The 18,690-nt window shown below is 38.1% G+C and overlaps 1 protein-coding gene across 1 annotated transcript in view; it reads right to left on the minus strand.

Annotated features, from left to right (window-relative positions):
• The window catches only part of C7 (complement C7), a 70,329-nt gene that overhangs the window by 47,129 nt on the left and 4,510 nt on the right, over positions 1-18,690 (minus strand). Inside the window, exons 2-6 of the mRNA XM_021184151.2 lie at positions 17,387-17,442; positions 15,014-15,089; positions 9,669-9,810; positions 7,021-7,165; positions 5,813-5,951 (exon numbers count right to left, since the gene is read on the minus strand). Of these exons, the coding sequence (XP_021039810.1) occupies positions 5,813-5,951; positions 7,021-7,165; positions 9,669-9,810; positions 15,014-15,089; positions 17,387-17,442 (558 nt within the window). The remainder of the gene's footprint in view (positions 1-5,812; positions 5,952-7,020; positions 7,166-9,668; positions 9,811-15,013; positions 15,090-17,386; positions 17,443-18,690) is intronic.

Genomic DNA, 18,690 nt, shown 5'->3' on the forward strand with positions numbered 1-18,690 from the left:
TCATGTTTCTAGCTGCATATGTAGCAGAAGATGGCCATTCAGCCATCATTGGGAAGAGAGGTCCCTTGGTATTGCAAACTTTATATGCCCCAGTACAGGGGAGTGCCAGGGCGAAGAAGTGGGAGTCGGTGGGGGGAGGGTATAGAGGACTTTTGGGATAGCATTTGAAATGTAATGAAGAATATATCTAATAAAAAAATTTAAAAAAAAGAAGAAGTCTATATCCCACACAATGGTATTCTTTCGCACAGGGGATAAAGAAAACCAGAATTAAAACAGACCAAGGTACCAAAAGGTACCAATTTTAACCAATGTTGAATATTAGGAATGCATTGAAATTTAAGTTTCTGTAGATCAAGGGAAATATTCAAAAGAGAGAAAAGACAATCTACTCAATGTGGGAAAATCTTTCCAGCTACACAACTGATGGGGATTAATAAGTAAAATCTATAAAAATCTCAAAATATTTAATACAACCACATACATTTTAAAAAGGTAACATCCAACAAATAGATGAACTGAACCAGCAACTCTAAAAAGAAAAGTTTAATGTGGTAGATACAGGGAAGAAGCAACGCCACTAGTGAGATTAAATTCGTGCAACCAGTATGGAAATCATTATGGAGCCAGGTGGTGGTGGCGGCGGCGGCGCATGCCTTTAGTCTCAGCACTTTGGAGGCAGAGGAGGCAGATTTCTGAGTTCGAGGCCTGCCTGGTCTACAGAGTGAGTTCCAGGACAGCCAGGGCCCTGTCAAAAAAAAAAAAAAAAAAAAAAGGAAATCAGCATGGGGAGGTCCTCTTAAAAACTGAAAATAGATCTACCATATGATCCAGGTATGCCAGGCCTGGATATATAAACAAAGAAATCTAAGTCAGGATATTGCAGAGTTACTTAGGACAGTTGACAATATCAGTTATACTCACTTACAGAATGTAGAGTCAGCCTAGAAGTTCACCAAGAGATGAACAGATAAGGACAATGTGGTATATAAAAATACACGTATACAAAGGAGCCATACTGAAACACATTGTTTCACATGATAACCTAAAATATTACTAAAACTCTAAGAAAATATGTACTGTGTACACCATACATAGTATGTTTTCAACAAAATAATAAAATTATGTCATTTGCAGAAAAATAGATTGAAGTGGACATTATTGTTAGTGAAATAAACCAAGCTCAGAAGTAAAATGCTGTGTTTTCTCTAATAGGTGGAATCATCAGTTAAAGATGGTAGTAGGTTAGATAGGTAGGTAGATTAGATAGATAGATAGATAGATAGATAGATAGATAGATAGATAGATAGATAGATAGATAGATAGATAGATAGACAGATGACAGGTAGACAGACAGAAGTAAGTAATGAAAGCAGAATGCTACTTGAAGGAAGAAAGAACAACAGTACAAGAAGAGGAGGGAACATGGAAGGTAGTGTAAGAGAATATGAGCAAAGTAGGATGTTTGGCACATATGAAAATGTCATGATGCAAGCACTGTAGCCCACATGGGTAATTCATCACCTCAAAGGCTGAGGATCATGGCACACTTGAGGCTAGGCTACTTTGTGAGTTCCAGGCCAGAGTTACAAAGTAAGACAATCTCAAAATGAAGAAAATAATAAAGAAGAAAGGTATTATAATGAAACTTTTTTGTTGTTTCAGATGTGCACATACTAAATGCAGAAAACAAGAAGAGACAGGTTTTAACTACTTAATTTTATTCCAATGCTATTTTCATTATGCACAACTGCACACGTACACACAAAATTGAAATAAAATAAACGTGACAGATTCCTCAACCACAACACTGCTTCTGAGCATTTGGTTTCCAATAAACTATATTTAGGTTATTTTTATTTGGATTTATCATGAGAAATAAGAATCTAATGCAAATGTTCGGCTTCTTTTTCCCACCTTCACATCTACAACAAAAATCTCTGATTACTGATTATGCAAATGATACCCTTGGCTGCGCTACTACAACTGGTTTCTCCTCATTCCTGTGTCATCTCGTCTACACTTGGCTGCAGAATTATCTTACATTAGAATAGTGAGATCTTGTTAATTTCCCTCTTCTTCCACCTCAAATAGCAGCTCCCAATCTCTAATCAAACATCCAACACACTAACATCTCAAGGTCTTCTGACAAGATCTTATTTTATTGTTGACACAGCCATCATTCAAAATCATAGAGACCTGTCCTTCAACTTATCCTCTCTTGCTATTAGTATTTTTCACTTTCTTTTTACTGCCTTCCCATTTCAAGTTAGACTTCATAGTTCTTCCTTGACCAGCATCTTCTCTATGAAAGATTCTTCTTGTTCTCTCAGTAAACTGTATCTTTCCATAACCATACCAGAAACCCCTTAAAAGTCATCAAAACTCTTTTTTCTTTCATCTCTTCTTTCCCCCTCTTTTTTCTGATCATTCATAACCTTCATTCTTTACCTCAACTGCTTTTAACTCCTTCTCCTTACTGAGAAGCGCCTCTTACCCAACTATTTTTTCATGTGCTCTTCTCTCCTCTTGTCATTCCCATTACAACCAAAGCTATTATAAGATCACAGTATAAATATTTATAGTATAAGCAGATGTAAATTCATAGATTATATATTGTATAAGCCTATAAATACATAGATGGAAATCTATACATATATTTCATGTTAATACCAGTATTGAACCCTGGCATATACTCATAATGTTTAGAACTGAAGTATATTGGGTTTCAGATATTTTTATCTTAGTATACTTGTATATATAATGAGATATATTGGGAGTAAGACATGTCTAAACACACAGTATATTTTTGTTTCATATATAACTTGTACACATGGTCTAAAGTTAATTTTTATATGATTTTTTTAATACTTTGTACATGAAACATAGTTTCAGGAGGTGGAATTTTCTACTCTTTGTCACTATTCCAGAAGTTTCAGGATTTGAATAATTTTTAAATTTTTTAATTATTATATGTGTGTACACTGTAGCAGTCTTCAGACACTCCAGAAGAGGACATCAGATTTTTGTTATGGATGGTTGTGAGCCACCATGTGGTTGCTGGGATTTGAACTCAGGACCTTTGAAAGAGCAGTCGGTGCTCTTAACTGCTGAGCCATCTCACCAGCCCAGTATTTGAATAATTTATATTTGAGATATTCATATTAGGTGCAATCAATTTTTATGTGAAAAACTATCCATGTGAAAAAATATCCACATGAAATTCTTGCAGCAGTGCCTAGAATATGAAAGTTCTCATATGAGAACTATTTTTCTCACTGCCCCAATTATTCCAGATTAGAATGTAGATCAAACAATCTTAGGTATCATCCTCACATAGATAGCATTAAAGTTGACTTTTTCAACTGGTTAAGTGAGTATAACTGTGTGTGTGTGTGTGTGTGTGTGTGTGTGTGTGTGTGTGTGTGTGTGTAAGGTCTCTCTTCAAGCAAATGATGAACTATGAGATATATTCATAACCAAAATCAAGAGATTCAATGACCTTTACCCAGAGTGGTCTATAAGTAACATCCATCTACAACTTGTCACATGCTGAGAATGAAGGAAGCCAATTGTCACCATCCCAAGCAACTCAAGAGACCTAATATGTGCTTGGTTTTCAGTAGACTTTTGTGTGTGAAAATATGAAGTACAGAAGGTGTATAATAAAGTATGCACCTTAGTCACAAAGAAATCAGGTTTTCCTTAAGAGAATAACCAACTCGTAGCTTGTAAGAGATCATACATGTTTTATGCTTGTTAATATGCATGTCCCAAGAAAGTCAAAAGCCACCCTCTACCCTGTGGAGAATTGACCTGTGAGCCTTTGGTCAGTTTATTTGAACTCTAGGGATTCTTGCTGCCCCATCTCCACAGTTGCATTTAGCACTCAGATGACTGGCTCACTGCCTGTTGCTTCCACCTCCATTCCCCCAGGCTGGATTTGCAAATCATTGCTATTCTGCACTCAGCAACAGGCTATAATTTCCCTCTACTTCTAACAAACACCTTCACTCTCAGTGACGGGCAAGGCATTTCAGATGTCAATCCCCAAACCAATCCGAGCTGAGAAAGAGGAAATGTCAGGATCATGCTGTGGTTAAATCATTCTCTTCAGAAGTCACAGACTTCAAGCATGTCTACCTTCTGACTAACTCAGAAATATTCTTCCTCATTATTTTCTTTTCTCTGTAACACTCTAAATTTGACCCCTTGAAAATTTATATGCAATTTCTCTCCATTATAATTATGAAAGAATTAAAAACATGTCCTCCCAGGAATGGAAGTTGGACAGTAATTACTAGGATCCACGTGCATATACCTCATGTTCTTCCTCCTAGCCAGAGGTTACATTACAACAGTTGTTACTCATTATATAGAATTTAGAATTGAAAAAGAAACTGGAGGCAAAAAATGGAGAAAGCAAAGTATGACAGAAAAATAAAGGGCTTTGGAATCCGACTCTCTTGATCTAGGTTACAAGGTTTTAATGTGGTAATATGGAATAGGCTGAAGTCGTCTAAGGCTCAATTTATACATGACAAAATAGCAAAATATTATCTTATAGAACTAAGAATAGTACAAGAATTTAATCTTAAAAGATTGTTCTTTCTAAAAGAGAACAAATACACAGTAAATATCCAAACCTTGGAGACTACAGCTGTTTCTCAAATCTGTTTTATATCCCACTCTCTTGGCTCAATAACCTTTTTTTTTTTTTTAGCATATTGTAACTGCATAATCATTTGAGATTTATGGTTGCATTTCCATGCACACTTGTATCATAGTCACCCCCTATAGTATTCATTTTTATTTCTCTTTTTCTCAGCGCCTTCACCATCCCTGTCCTCCTTGACTGAACACTCCATGATTTAATAAGTGTTCACAAAAACCAGCTCGTTCTACTATAAGCTGGAGGTTGAAACTTAGTGTTCATGGTCAGAGCTGTTTCTATGTGAGATAATGTGAGCAAGCAGAAGGTCCTTCTGTCTCAACAGCAGTTTTTGTTTACAAATCTGAGAGTTAATTGTAAGGATAGCTCAACTCGAAATGCAGAGAATTCTGAGATAAGGGAAAGAAAAGAGCAAGAAGGTATGTTGGGAGAAGAAGTCAACAAAGAGGTTAAGACAGAATGAGACCAGAAGCTCCACTTTGGCCAGGCTGTGAGGAGAGTTTTGAGGGTCTGGGTATGAACTGGGATGGATGGATGGAATATATTCAGGGTACTATACAAAAAAAAAAAAAAAAAAACTCTTCCTCTACCCAAATCCTCAGGAAAGCCTCCAAAGCCCTTGAGTATTTTGTATGTGCAGATTTTGTCCTAGTACAAAAAAATGGGATGAGCACAACAGATGCATCCAAGGAGCAGAAGTTTGGTGCAAAAGGATACTCTGACCAAAAACCAAGAGGCATAGTCAGGTAGGACCCACGTGGATAGCATGGACCTATGACCATGCTCAAATACAAACAGGTGCAGCCATTTGGAATCCTAGAAAAGTTTCATTGTCCAGACCCTACAAAATGATGATTCAAGTGGCAGGTTGTATAACCCAAAGAAACTCCAACTCATTTGTGTAAGCTTCATAGAGATGTTGAAAGCATTCTCACCAAAAAAAAAAACAAAAACAAAAAAGGAGTGTAAATTTTAATATATTCATATTATATAGTTATTATATAAAATCTTAAAACATTGCAAAACTGACCATATATTAGGTCAACAAATTCTAAACAAATACCAAAATCTTGATGTATACAAACAATAATCGCTGACGTGTCACTGATGACAATTAACCACAGTGGTATAATTAAGTACCTGGAATGTATAAGAGAAGATATTTCCACTTAGTCTGTAGAAATCTTTTCTGTCCCCGCTGAACACTTTCCTGCACTGACCACCGAAACTCTTGGTGTTGATGACTCTTTTCTTACTCTGGCCAGTAACTGCGTTGTAACTGTGAGGAGGGGAGAAAGGAAGAAGGAGGGTAGGGTGTAGAGAATGAAAAACAGAACTAGTACCTGCTTGGGGTGGAGAAAATGATTAAAGGCTTCAAAAGTCAGTCATTAATATCTACTACAGTTTACCACCTGGGAAGCCATGTAAAAGAGAACAAAACCTAATGCCCCCTTCCATTAGCCAGCTCCTGCTGATGACAGAAGAGCTAACACTAACAGCAGAGGAAATCCAACATCCTGTCAGCCTGAGAACATATTCAGGAAGCACAGGCCTTTTGTATCTATGGCAACGGCTGCTTTAGAATTGATTCTATAGATAAAACCAATACAACTAAGGTTACTGGGAAGGAGAGGTTGCCTTCCACAATGATTTTCCAGCTGATTCTCTTAGCATGCTGAGGAGGATTACATAAAGTAACACTGTCCTGTTTTTCTGTTAAAAACTTGAAGATGTTATAGGAAAATATGCATTGATTTTTGTAAGATAATTTTTAGAAAAATAGAAGCCTGTAATTGACTTGATATAAAATTTCAAAAATAATTTCTTGATAGTTTCACTTTCAGCTCTGTCCTCCTCCTGTCTCCTCTTTTTTCTTCCTCTTCCTCCTCCTCTTCTCTTCTCCTCTCTCCCTCTCCTCCTCCTCCTCCTCCTTCTTCTTCTTCTCTCTCTCTCTCTCTCTCTCTCTCTCTCTCTCTCTCTCTCTCTCTCTCTCTCTCTCTGTGTCTTTCTGTCTCTATGCTTCTCTCTCCTTCTCCTCCTTTTCCTCCCTTTAGAGGGGACCAACTGTCCAAATTTCCCTGTGGATGAGAGGTTTCCCATGATGTGAGACTTTCAGTGCTAAACTGAGGTGTATCTAGAACCACACGGCTCATTCTCCATCTTACTACACGCACCTATAGGTATTCAGCTATGAATTTTTAATTGAAGCAGGATGCGGCAAAGATGTCTGAGCTAATGTACATGCTTAGCTATTGGATAACTTATTATTAGACTCATCAAACCATAAAACAGAACAAAAGGAAAAACTACAACCATCAGTATTCTTGGAAAGCCACTTAGCACCTTACCCATAGCCGGTAAGTTCTATGTTGGGAGGAGGTTTGTCAATGTCGCAGGAAGGGTTAGCCACATTCTCACATCTGTCTTCATCAGCACCATCTTCCTCACAGTCAGAATCCCCATTGCAAACCAATGATTTGCTGATGCACTGACCTGGATGGGAAAGAGGGAGGAGGGAGAAACATGGGCTGGAATCACCCCAGCACTGCACTGGTAGACAAGTGTGGGTTTCAGACAAACCCTCAGATTGTCTAGAAAAGAATTGGTGATGGTTTTTGTCCTCCATTTTGAAGAATACAGAACTGATTTTCACCTTCCCTGGTGCAAATTGAAAATAGACCTGAACCCAAAAGTCCTGAGTCAAACATTTTCATTGCACATTTTTTACTACCTCCTCCAATTTCCACACAAAGGTACTTACTGGTAAAATGAATTGTTGTTCTGTTTCTCAACTTTGGGGTTTTTTTTTTCTGTAATTGTTAACCAAGATGGCAAACATGTGGCTTTTCTCAGGGACTAATGTGTAATTTTTCAAAGCAAAGAAACTGGATCAGAAGGTTGAAACTCAGCATTTTTCAGCATCTACTCTGTGGAATACTTCCTGGTGCTGAGAAACAAATATGTATGGTATGGTCATCACCAAACTTTTCATATGCTGTGTAATCTGCTAGTGAAGACCATGAAGACAGGAACCATTGTACGCCAGCATCCTTTTCCTGATTGCTCAGAATTCCAAGAAAGCACTATCACAGTGGTACTCGGCCTATGGGTCGTGACCTCTTCAAGGGTCAAACAACAGGGGTCGCATATCAGTTATTTACATTATGATTCATAGCAGTAGAAAAAACAGATATAAAATAGAAATGAAAATAATTTTACGGTCAGGGGTCACCACAACATAAAGAACTGTATTAAAGACCTGCAGCATTTGAAAGGTTGAGAACCACTGCACAACTGGGTACAAGATGATCTTGGCCTTGTCTTCCTCCCCAGCATCATCCCAGACTTTTCCTTATGCTCTCTGCATATTGGACCATCTTCCTATGCCTACAGCATACTGAACCATTCACATGAATACAGGTCCAAGTTTCCTGTCATCTCAATGATATACATCTTTCTCTTTCTAGGATTTTCTCTATTCCTCTCTGATGTTTCTTCATATATCAAATTAAATATTATCCCTTTTTGAAAGCTATCTTTATCCCTTAGACTATGGAGGGCATTCTTCCTCTATTCAATGGATGCTTAGTACCCAGAAATTTTTATAGTATAACACATAGCTCAGTCTACATGTCACTCAAAGCAATGCAGCAAACATCTGTTGAGAGTCTGCCTATACTCCAGGCACTTTGTGAGAAAATAAACAAAATAAAGCTTATGTCTACAAAAGTGCAGAAAGATGTACAGGTCACCAATTTGGATCGCAGAGAGTGTAAGATACACAATGAGAAGTGATTTGTTGATTAATTCTAACACCTGAGGGATTAGCAAAAGCTTCTCAAAGCAGCTATCACCTGACTTGAGTTTCAAAATAAAATAGGAGCTTTACAAGTCTTATTGAAGAACAGCTGTAGGCCTGGATGCACTCAATGCTAAATGAGATGTCTTTATCACAGCCCTCTCCTCGAGGCTCAGAGATCTATGCAGAAGAGGAGGTGAAAAAAAAAACTGTAAGAACTAGGTATGGTGAATAACTCCAGCAAATAGCATTTTCCAGGTAGAAAAAAAAAGCTGATAAACATATGTATATATGACAACATATGTATATGACAACATACATATATATGCACAAGATCCACATAAGCTCAGGTCAAATGGGGTCTCAGCACTGAGAAGGGAAAAATAGACACAGGGTCCCATTCCTAATGAAGAAGCTATTTGTAATCTATACCCACTAACAAAGGAAAACATATTTTCTCCAGAGGGATGATACTGAGTATAGCAACCACACAGGTCTGGCCTCGTTCTCAGGAGTAGTTTGGCCAATACAAAAGTCGCTCCATGTTTTCTTGTGTGCTTTCTGTTCTTATGGTTTTATGGGATTTATTTTTTTACTTTTTTTTCTTGACTTGAGAGTTTTTTCATTTTATTTGAGAGAGGAAGAATGTGAAATTGGGTGGGTAGAGAGGATGATCTATAAGGATTTGGAGAAGGGGAAAACGTGATCAAAATATATTGTATGACATTCTTAAAAACTAATTTTAAAAGAAAAATTCTTTATCAGTAATTCTTTATCAAATAATCTGTCCCTAAATTTCCAATGTGTTGTAGGTTGTGGTGGTACATGCCATTAAGCCCAGAACTCAGGAAGCAGAGACAGAGGAACCTGTACACATACATATGGATATGGATATGATATGTAGATATATGTAAATATATATATAATATGTATACACAGTTGAGGCTGTTAATAGCTGTAATTCAGTCAACATGCCAAAGAATAACCATACTTTTATTATCAGATTTCTCCCTTGCTTTTTGAATGGACGGTATCTACTATGTGGTTTATCTGATCATGTATTAATACACTAATAAAAATACTGCGGATAAATTAATCTGGAAGCCAATATCAACCCAAACAAATATGTATCAAACCGGTCAACAAATGATATTTTAATTTACAGTTTGCAGGCTAAGCCCATGGAAAACAAATTACCTGAAAAACATCTAAACCGGTCCCCACAGCCCTCTTCCGTNGGACAGCCTCGTTCAGGTTTGCAGGATTGTGTTTCAAAAGCACTCCCCTCACATGGATGGCCTCCATATTGCCCATAAACAGCAATTGAACGCCTTCGAGTCTGGACACAAAGCAGAAGACCTCATTGTAGTCTAACTTTTAGTTATCTCAAGTTTTCTTGAGAAATAAAATCTGAGAATTAATTCAATCTGAAAAGCACTTTCTGAGAACATGTTCTGGTGTGGTAGAGGAGTAAAAGCCTCAAAACTCAATGACCCTATGGGCCCAATGCCAGCTGAATTGCTGTTTATAGAGAGCTCCCAACTCTACATTTACTTTCACTGTTGAATGATGAAAAACCTTCCTGGTGACTCCCTGGAAAAGGAAATACATTACAATAGAGAATAACATTTTGGCCAGAGGTATATTGTAGGAGTTAAGTAGAAAAAAAAAAATGAAATGCATTTTGTTGGGGGAAAAGGAAGAGAAATGGCAGAAATGTTAAGATGAACTGAAGTTAAGGAAACCCTAATAATCATGATAGTGTTGACTTGGGTTGGGCCATCTAGAAAAAGAAAAGAAATGAGACAAGGGGAAAAAATAAACAGAAATGTACTGATGTAGAGGCCAAGTTTACGAAATGACCTTGAGCAATACAAAAGCTAAGGGATGGTAACAATCAGATTTTACTCGCTGATGTAGAACTGAGCTCTGTGAGGGGAAATATGTTAAAAGCAGACCCCTTGTAGAAAAGAAGAAAAATGGAATAAGTTGCCGGACTGAGTGAGAAGTCCTAAAATTCGCTCAGTCCACTTTCAGTGTGAAACCGTCTATCTAATGCTTAAACAAAGTGAAACAAACTCTTCACCATCTTCCCTCTCTGCTGGCAGCCTCCTCCTGTTCTTGCCCCTTGTGTTGTCTAGTTTGATATCAACCTGCACAAGCTAGAGTTACCTGAAACGAGGGAACCTTCATTGAGAAGATGTCACCGTGATTTCCAGCTGTGGGGCATTTTGGTCCTGGGCTCTCTAAGAAAGCAGGCTGGGCTAGCTTAAGAAGCAAGCTAGTAAGCAGCATCCCTCCATGGCTTCTGCATCAGCTCCTGCCTCCCGGCTCCTGCCCTGCTTGAGTTCCTGTCCTCACTACCTTTGATAATGAACTGTTACATGGAACTGTGAGTGAAATCAACACTTCCCTCCCCAAGTTGCTATTGGTGTTTCACAGCAATAGCAACCCAAACTAAAATAACCCTTCTCTATTAACAAAAAGACACCCATCTCATTGCCAGAGAGGTCAAACCTTGAGTGACGATCAACAAGGAATAACATGTATATAAACCAATTTTAAATTTACTCCTCCATCTTACGTTGAGTTGGAAATGGGTACACTTGGGACAACTGGTCACCCTCTGTGGTTTGGACTCTTGAGTGACTCTTTATCAAGCCTCAGCCTTGCATTGAAGTTAAAATCACAGTTGTAAGAAATGGGGCCGAGTAAAGCTTCTTAATGTTTTAGTTTCTCTTTTTAACTAATGAAGAGTTGCCAGACATGTAGTTTCTCTGCATGCCCTTTTCTGAGTTCTGAACACAGACTGTGTACTTCACACAGGGATGTTTTCCCTTCTCCACATTGCCAGCCAGGCCCTTAAAGATCACCCATTCTCTACCACATTATTCTCAGCTCTCTGACCTTCCTACCCATTTTCATTTTCACCTGTCTCTTTCTGAATAAAAAGTATGTTTCATAAACATCAGTTAAACCTACTGCACAATGACCTTCATCAAAGAAAATATCGCTCGCATGAAAACGCTGTCTGTCTTTCTCTCTAGATTTCATTTTATTTTGGTTTTTAAATTATTAAAATGATTTGTGCACTTTTTGTTTCATTTAATTTTTTGCCTGTCTTTTCACGTGTTTCTTTCCTCTGAAATAAGTCATCATCTATTATGTTTGCTAAATGACAAGCTTCTCATTTGCATAACTTGTTTTGAAAATAGCACCCACCTAGATAATAAAAGAATGTTTCATAAATGATGATCAAATGGCATGGTTATTGCCAATAATCTCAGCACTTGAGAATCTGAAGCAGGAGGCTGGCCATGAGTTCAAGGCCAGCCTGTGCTACTGAGTAAGGCTTGGTTTTAAAAATAAAATGATTCAAGAAGAACGAAGACCAAAGTGTGGACACTGTGCCCCTTCTTAGAATTGGGAACAAAACACCCATGGAAAGAGTTACAGAGATAAAGTTTGGAGCTGTGACGAAAGGATGGACCATCTAAAGACTGCCATATCCAGGGATCCATCCCATAATCAGCTTCCAAACGCTGACACCATTGCATACACTAGCAAGATTTTGCTGAAAGGACCCAGATAGAGCTGTCTCTTGTGAGACAAGGCCAGGATCTAGCAAACACAGAAGTGGATGCTCACAGTCAGCTATTGGATGGATCACAGGGCCCCCAATGGAGGAGCTAGAGAAAGTACTAAAGGGATCTCCAACCCTATAGTTGGAACAACATGATGAACTAACCAGTACCCCGGAGCTCTTGTCTCTAGCTGCATATGTATCAAAAGATGGCCTAGTCAGCCATCACTGGAAAGAGAGGCCCATTGGACTTGCAAACTTTATATGCCCCAGTACAGGGGAACGCCAGGGCCAAAAAGTGGGAGTGGGTGGGTAAGGGAGTGGGGGGGGGCAGTGTATTGGGACTTTTTGGATAGCATTGGAAATGTAAATGAGGAAAATACCTAATAAAAAAATTAATTCTAAAAAAATAAATAAATAAAATAATGATGGTGATCATGATGATGATGATCATGCTTGGAGAAAGCTCAATGGTAGAGTGTGTCCAGCATGCCCAATAACCTGGGTTTGACCAAAAACAAGTACTCCAAGAGAAATGGGTGGAGAACGTGATGCTGAAGAAGATTCAAAACAAAAGTCATTTTCTGTGATAGAGCTGTTATTCTATGCCTGATCTTAGTCAAATGATCAAGACATGATAGATCTGTTATTTTAATAGTTTAAATATGGAGAGACAAAATAGATCAGTGTTTAGAAGCACTTGCTGCCAAGTCTAATAATCAGAGTTTAATTCCCAAAACCTGCATTGTAAAGAAATATAACAGACTATTACAAACTGTTCTCTGACCGCTACACATGTGCTGTAGGCCATACATGCCCATACATATACATATATGCATATACATATGTTCATACATATACATCATATACACAGATACAATTTTAAATATAATAAAGGGTTAAAATAGTTTACTATTAATATATGCTTTATCCAAACTGAAACATTTAAACTATTTAGCCATTCAAAAGCTCAGGACCTTTAAATCAAACATTATATCCTAAGAAGATTATGGGAACATATGACTGATTTCTTTGTATAAAAAAAAATGTTCATTAAAGTTTCACTTATAGCTTAAAAAATGGATCTAGGACTTGGGATGTAGTGAATCATAAGTTTGAGACCAGCCTAGGCTACATCTGTCCTAAACTAAAAAAGAAAAGAGAAAAAGAAACAACCTAAATGTCAAACAATAGAAAAGTGAGTAGGTTGAGTAAAATGTACCTTCATATATGTGTTACAAATTGATGCTGATACTTTGTAAACTAATACAATATAAAGCCATGGCCAGCCCCAAAACCTTGAATGTGTAATCTCTCTTGCCTGGGAGATGTTCTAGGGTAATGGTGGTGCATAACCTGGGGAAGCAGCCAACCCATGTCTTGTTTAACTTGAGGCCCAGGCTTCAAGAAGGAGCCCACGCTTGACCCTGGATGGCTAGGAACCATTCAGGAGACTGGGTAGCCCAGAGACCTAGGGTAGAACCAAGCATGACTGGCCAAAACAAACAAACAAACAAACAAACACAATGAAATGATTCCTAATGATGTTCTGCCAGACTCCTAGATGTAGGTGCCTTGTCTAGTCACCATCAGAGAGGCTTTCTCCAGCAACTGATGGGAGCAGGTACAGAGACTCACAACTAGACATTTGGCAGAAAGTCTAAGTTGGATATCTCCATTAGGTCCCTCCCTGAGCTCTCCACAGGTAGGGCGCGCTGGGGGGAAAGAATTGTAGGAGTCAGAGGGGACGTAGGACACCAGGAGAATATGGCCCACTAAATCAATTGAACAGGCTCGAATGGGCTCACAGAGACTGAAGCTTGGGGCCTGCATGGATCTGCCCCAGGTCCTCTGCATAAATGTTATGACTGTTAATTTCTGTGGGGTAGCTAACAATGAGAGGCGATGTATCTCTGACTCTTTTGCCTGTACTTAGGACTCTTTTCCTCCTGTTGGGTTGCCTTGTCAGGCCTCGATATGAGGGCTTTTACCTTGTCTTATTGTGTCTTATTTTGTCATGTTTGGTTGTTATCTCTTGGATGCCTGCTCTTTTCTGATGGTAAATGGAGGAGGAGTGAATTTGGGGAAGAGGTGAGGTGGAGAGGGTTTGGGAGGAGAGGAGGGAGAGAAAACTGTGGTCATGATGTACTGTATGAGAGAAGCAACTATTTTCAATTTTAAATAATCACTTAAAATGGTGATAATAATATTTTAGAACTAAACTTGATCTTAGCCAAAAGCCTGAGAAGCAATACATTTCAAAACTATAAGCAGTGTTGAAAATATAGTCTTGTGAATGAAATTCCCAGGAAACAATAATAAAATTAATGTTAAAATAAATAAAATAAAGACTATAAACATAGAGAGAAAGGAAGCTGGGAGGATAAATAGCAAAACAGTGGCATATTTGGTTTTTTTTTTTCAGTACAATTCTGAATGCTGTTTTCTCTCACTATACATTTCTATATTCTCATCAATGATTATTACATAGAGGAAAAGATACATTTTTAAAAGTATTGTACAATATCCAGCTCAAGTCTAGTGGTTTATTTTAGATCACTACTTAGGAAATAAATTAAAAACATTGAAGATGGTTGATTTGCTCAGCCATCTTGGTCTCTATTCGTGAAGTTTGCTGATGTTTGAAATGGGAGGAAAAGTTGAAATTGGTGAAAAAAACACAGATTCTGAGCTTTCTTTTATGCTATTCCTGTCTGTTTAATAAAGGGTTACTGAGTTACTCTCAGCTTTCTGCCTGTGCTAGTTAAAAGCAAGCCTTAAATTTTCTCAAAGATATGACATTGTAACACAATATTGTAAACAAGTCCTGGTTTCTTCCTTGAAAATTACTAAAATAAGCATCAAGATACAGTAACACTAATTAATGAACATTAAAAATTAATTTGGTTGTGGTTATACCTACACATAACAATAAGTCAAAAGTTTCATAGGAGCCTACCTGAGTCTTGGTACAGCCATTGCATTCTGACCAAGGGCCATAGGAGTCCCACTTGCAGTTGACTGGAGAGGAGGCTCTGCCACAGCATCAGATTTTCATTATGAGGTAGATAGGGACACAAAGGATAATTAAGAATAGTCAAAAGTCATCAAAAGCAGCTCACCACCTGACAGTGGTGATCACCTGTAACCCAGCCCCTGGTGGGTAGAGGTAAGAGGATCACAAGTTCAAGGTCATGCTCAGGTACACACGTTTGAAGACAGCCTAGACTACATGAGATCCTGTCTTAAAAGAAATAGACAACAACATAAGTGTGCCTTAAGATACATTATATACTTATATGAAAATGTCAACAGGAAGCACGTTATTTTGTATAATTATTATATGTTGATTAAAAAGAAGAAATACTATCAAATTTTTCAAAGAGGTATTAAAAGTATCCTAAAATATATGAAAATGGGAAGAGGAGTACCTATTTTTACTATTTTTACTATTATTTCTTTATTAAATATCTATTTTGTGCAAAGTACTGTTAACATATTAGGCTGTAGAAATAATGAGGTAAGCTGTTGACTATTGATTAAAAGATAGAAACACATAAATTTATAATTATCATATAGTATATCTAATATGTTAAATTCTGTAACAGTGTTTGTACTGGATAGTTTCACATAAGCTCGACACAGCTGGAGTTGTCAGGGAGGAGGGAGTCACAATTGAGAAAATACCCCCATAAATGGGTCAGGCTGAAGTCAAGCCTGAAGAGCATTTTCTTAATTAATGATTGATGGGGGAGACCAGCCTATGGTGAATGGTGCAGTTCCTGGATGGGTGGTCCTGAGTTTTATAAGAAAGTAGGTTGAACAAGCCATTAGGAGCAAGCCAGTAAGTAGCACTCCTCCCTGATCTCTGCATCAGCTCCTGCCTCCAGGTTTCTGCCCCCCCCCCCAACTTGAGTTTTTGTCCTGACTTCCTTTGGTGTAGAACTGTGATGTGGAGGAATCATAAGCCAAAAAGAACCCCTTCCCTCTCCGTGTTGCCTTGGTCATATTTCATCACAGCAATAATAACCCTAAATAAAGGAGTTGTCAGAGTTAAGAGAATAGGTGAGAATATTTAGGAGGAAAGAATTGTGCCTTTGAAGAATCTCAGTAATAGTTTGAAGAGCTATTGAGAAACTTGATAGACAATTTATAAGAACGTGTGAGTGGTTAAAAAACAAAAACAAAGCAAATCAAAATAAAACAAACAATCTAGCAAAGGCTATAATACAGTAATTTGTATTGAAATGCCCTCCATATTCACTTGAGCCCCTTCTCAAGTGCACACACATTTGGGCAAATTGAGCCTAATCAATGCCACTCACACCAAGTATGTGTGGGTGATAGAGCTGCTTTCATGTGATGGTAAACCCTGGCTGTGAGAGAGACAGTTGGGTTACGCCTCAAAGGTAAAGGATGACTTGTGAAGAGATCATGGAGCCTGGATTCTTGATTCGTGGACTCTTAGCACATTATTAGGTTGAGAGACTTCTTGGGTTAAGCTAATTCTTGAATCTTAAAGCTGAAAGATTACCCTAAAAGTAATGAATCCCATCCTGTAGTATGCATTGAAGGAAACTTAGTAACCTGCTTACACATAGCAATAGTGAGTCAAATGCCTAAATGTTTTGACCCTTAGACAAAAGCCCTGAATTTACTGTTGCTTGCCTACCTGTGCCCCAGGGGCAGAGGTCTTCCCCTAAAGTGGGGGCTTAGTATGGGCACTCTATAACCTTCCCTCCTGTCTCCTTCATTACCCTGCCCAGAAGGAACCATCAAACACGCCCATGTTGGCCTCAGGACCTTGGTCGCCAGTAGACTTGATGCGCTACCTGGTTCCTGGCACCAGTCCTGATACTTATTCCAACAGCCCCATCAAGGGACCTGGCCTGTTCCCGTCAATCTGACAGTGAGAATAAACAAGCATAATTTCTTTTATTGGGTAAATAATACTGGCTTTTATCCAGCCTTCAGGAACCAATAAAACTGTTTTCTTTAAATTAAAAGTAAATACCTTTGACCTTTAAAACCCAGAAAATGTTTAGCAAGGACTAAATTTAAAGACAAATATCACTCTGGAGTGCTGCAGCTCTCTGAATGAAAGTAAAATCCTGAAACCAGAACAAAAACCGTGAGGAATTTTTGTCCTTGTTTCTTCTTTAATGGAAAAAATTAAACAAGAATAAAGCATAATTACTATATTTTCTGAAAACACAGAAAGATAAGGTGCATAAACACATCTAATCTGCTTATAAGAATTAAACTATTCTACAGAATGTACTACTTTTTTTACATATTTTAAATTTCCATACAAAATCCAAAATATTCTTACCTAGAGAAGGCTTGAAACGCTGCTATAAAGCACACCAAAATTAATAAGCTTGTCACCTAGGAGAGAAGACAATGAAATATTACTTTAGCTTTCATTTACATAGTAAGTTACAAATAAATACTTGCACTTAAGTGTGGATTTGTGGGTTGGGAGATGAGAGGAAGAGCCATATAAAAGATAAAGACTTTTCTTTTTGAGATTCTGTTTTAAATAGAAGCTTGAAGGTTCTTCAGTAAGAAAAAAAAATTAAAAAGAAAACTACCATATGATCCCACAATCCCCACTACTGGCTATGTATCCCAATGAAATGAAATCAGTATGCCAAAAATGATCTCTTCACACCCATATTTATTGCCGGATTAGTCACCATAGCTAAGGCAAGAAATCTAACAGTGTTCATCATTAGATGAAAGAATTAAGAAGGCAGTAAGAGGAGACAAGGAATGTAACTCACTGATGCTTCCTTGATTTGTGTAAGACTGCATTTGTCCCCCAGTTTGAGAGAGCCAGGATGGTGAGGAGAAAACACTCACAATGGAATATCCGTGAGCCTTAAAAGAGAAAAGCTTCCTGCTTGCAACAACACATATGCACTTAGAAGCTAGTGGGTTACACATATGAACTCAGAAGGTATTGTGTTAAATAAGCCAAGCACAGAAGGAGAAATACCACAGGATAAACTCCATTTGTAAATGTTATCAAACAATGTTCAGATCACAAAAAGAAGAGTGGACTAAAGTGACTGTAGGGTATATCTACAGTGCAACCCCTACACCCAAGACTCAGGGAGCATGGTAGAAGAGGTGGCAGAAAGATTAAAGAGGAAAAAGACACCTGCTGTAAGATAGGTGTCTACCTGAGAAATCTCAAAACTATGATTGGCTAAATAAGCTCAACGTGCTAGCATGGCTGGGGGAATCTCACAAGACCCTAATTCTTTTTTTCTTGTGTGTGTGTGTGTGTGTGTGTGTGTGTGTGTGTGTGTTCCATCTTTTTTTTTTCTTTTATCATTATTATATTTGGGGGGGGGTTATTTATTTCATTTACATTTCCAATGCTATCCCAAAAGTCCCACACACGTTCCCCCACCCACTCCCCCACCCACTCACTCTCACTTCTTGGCCCTGTTGTTCCCCTGTACTGAGGCATATAAAGTTTGCGCGACCAATGGGCCTCTCTTTACACTGATGGCTGACTAGGCCATTTTCTGATTCATATGCAGCTAGAGACACGAGCTCCAGGGGGGTACTGGTTAGTTCATATTGTTGTTCAACCTATAGGATTGCAGATCCCTTTAGCTCCTT

This window comes from Mus caroli, chromosome 15 (assembly GCF_900094665.2).
Source record: "Mus caroli chromosome 15, CAROLI_EIJ_v1.1, whole genome shotgun sequence".
In the NCBI taxonomy this organism is placed as follows: Eukaryota; Metazoa; Chordata; class Mammalia; order Rodentia; family Muridae; genus Mus; species Mus caroli.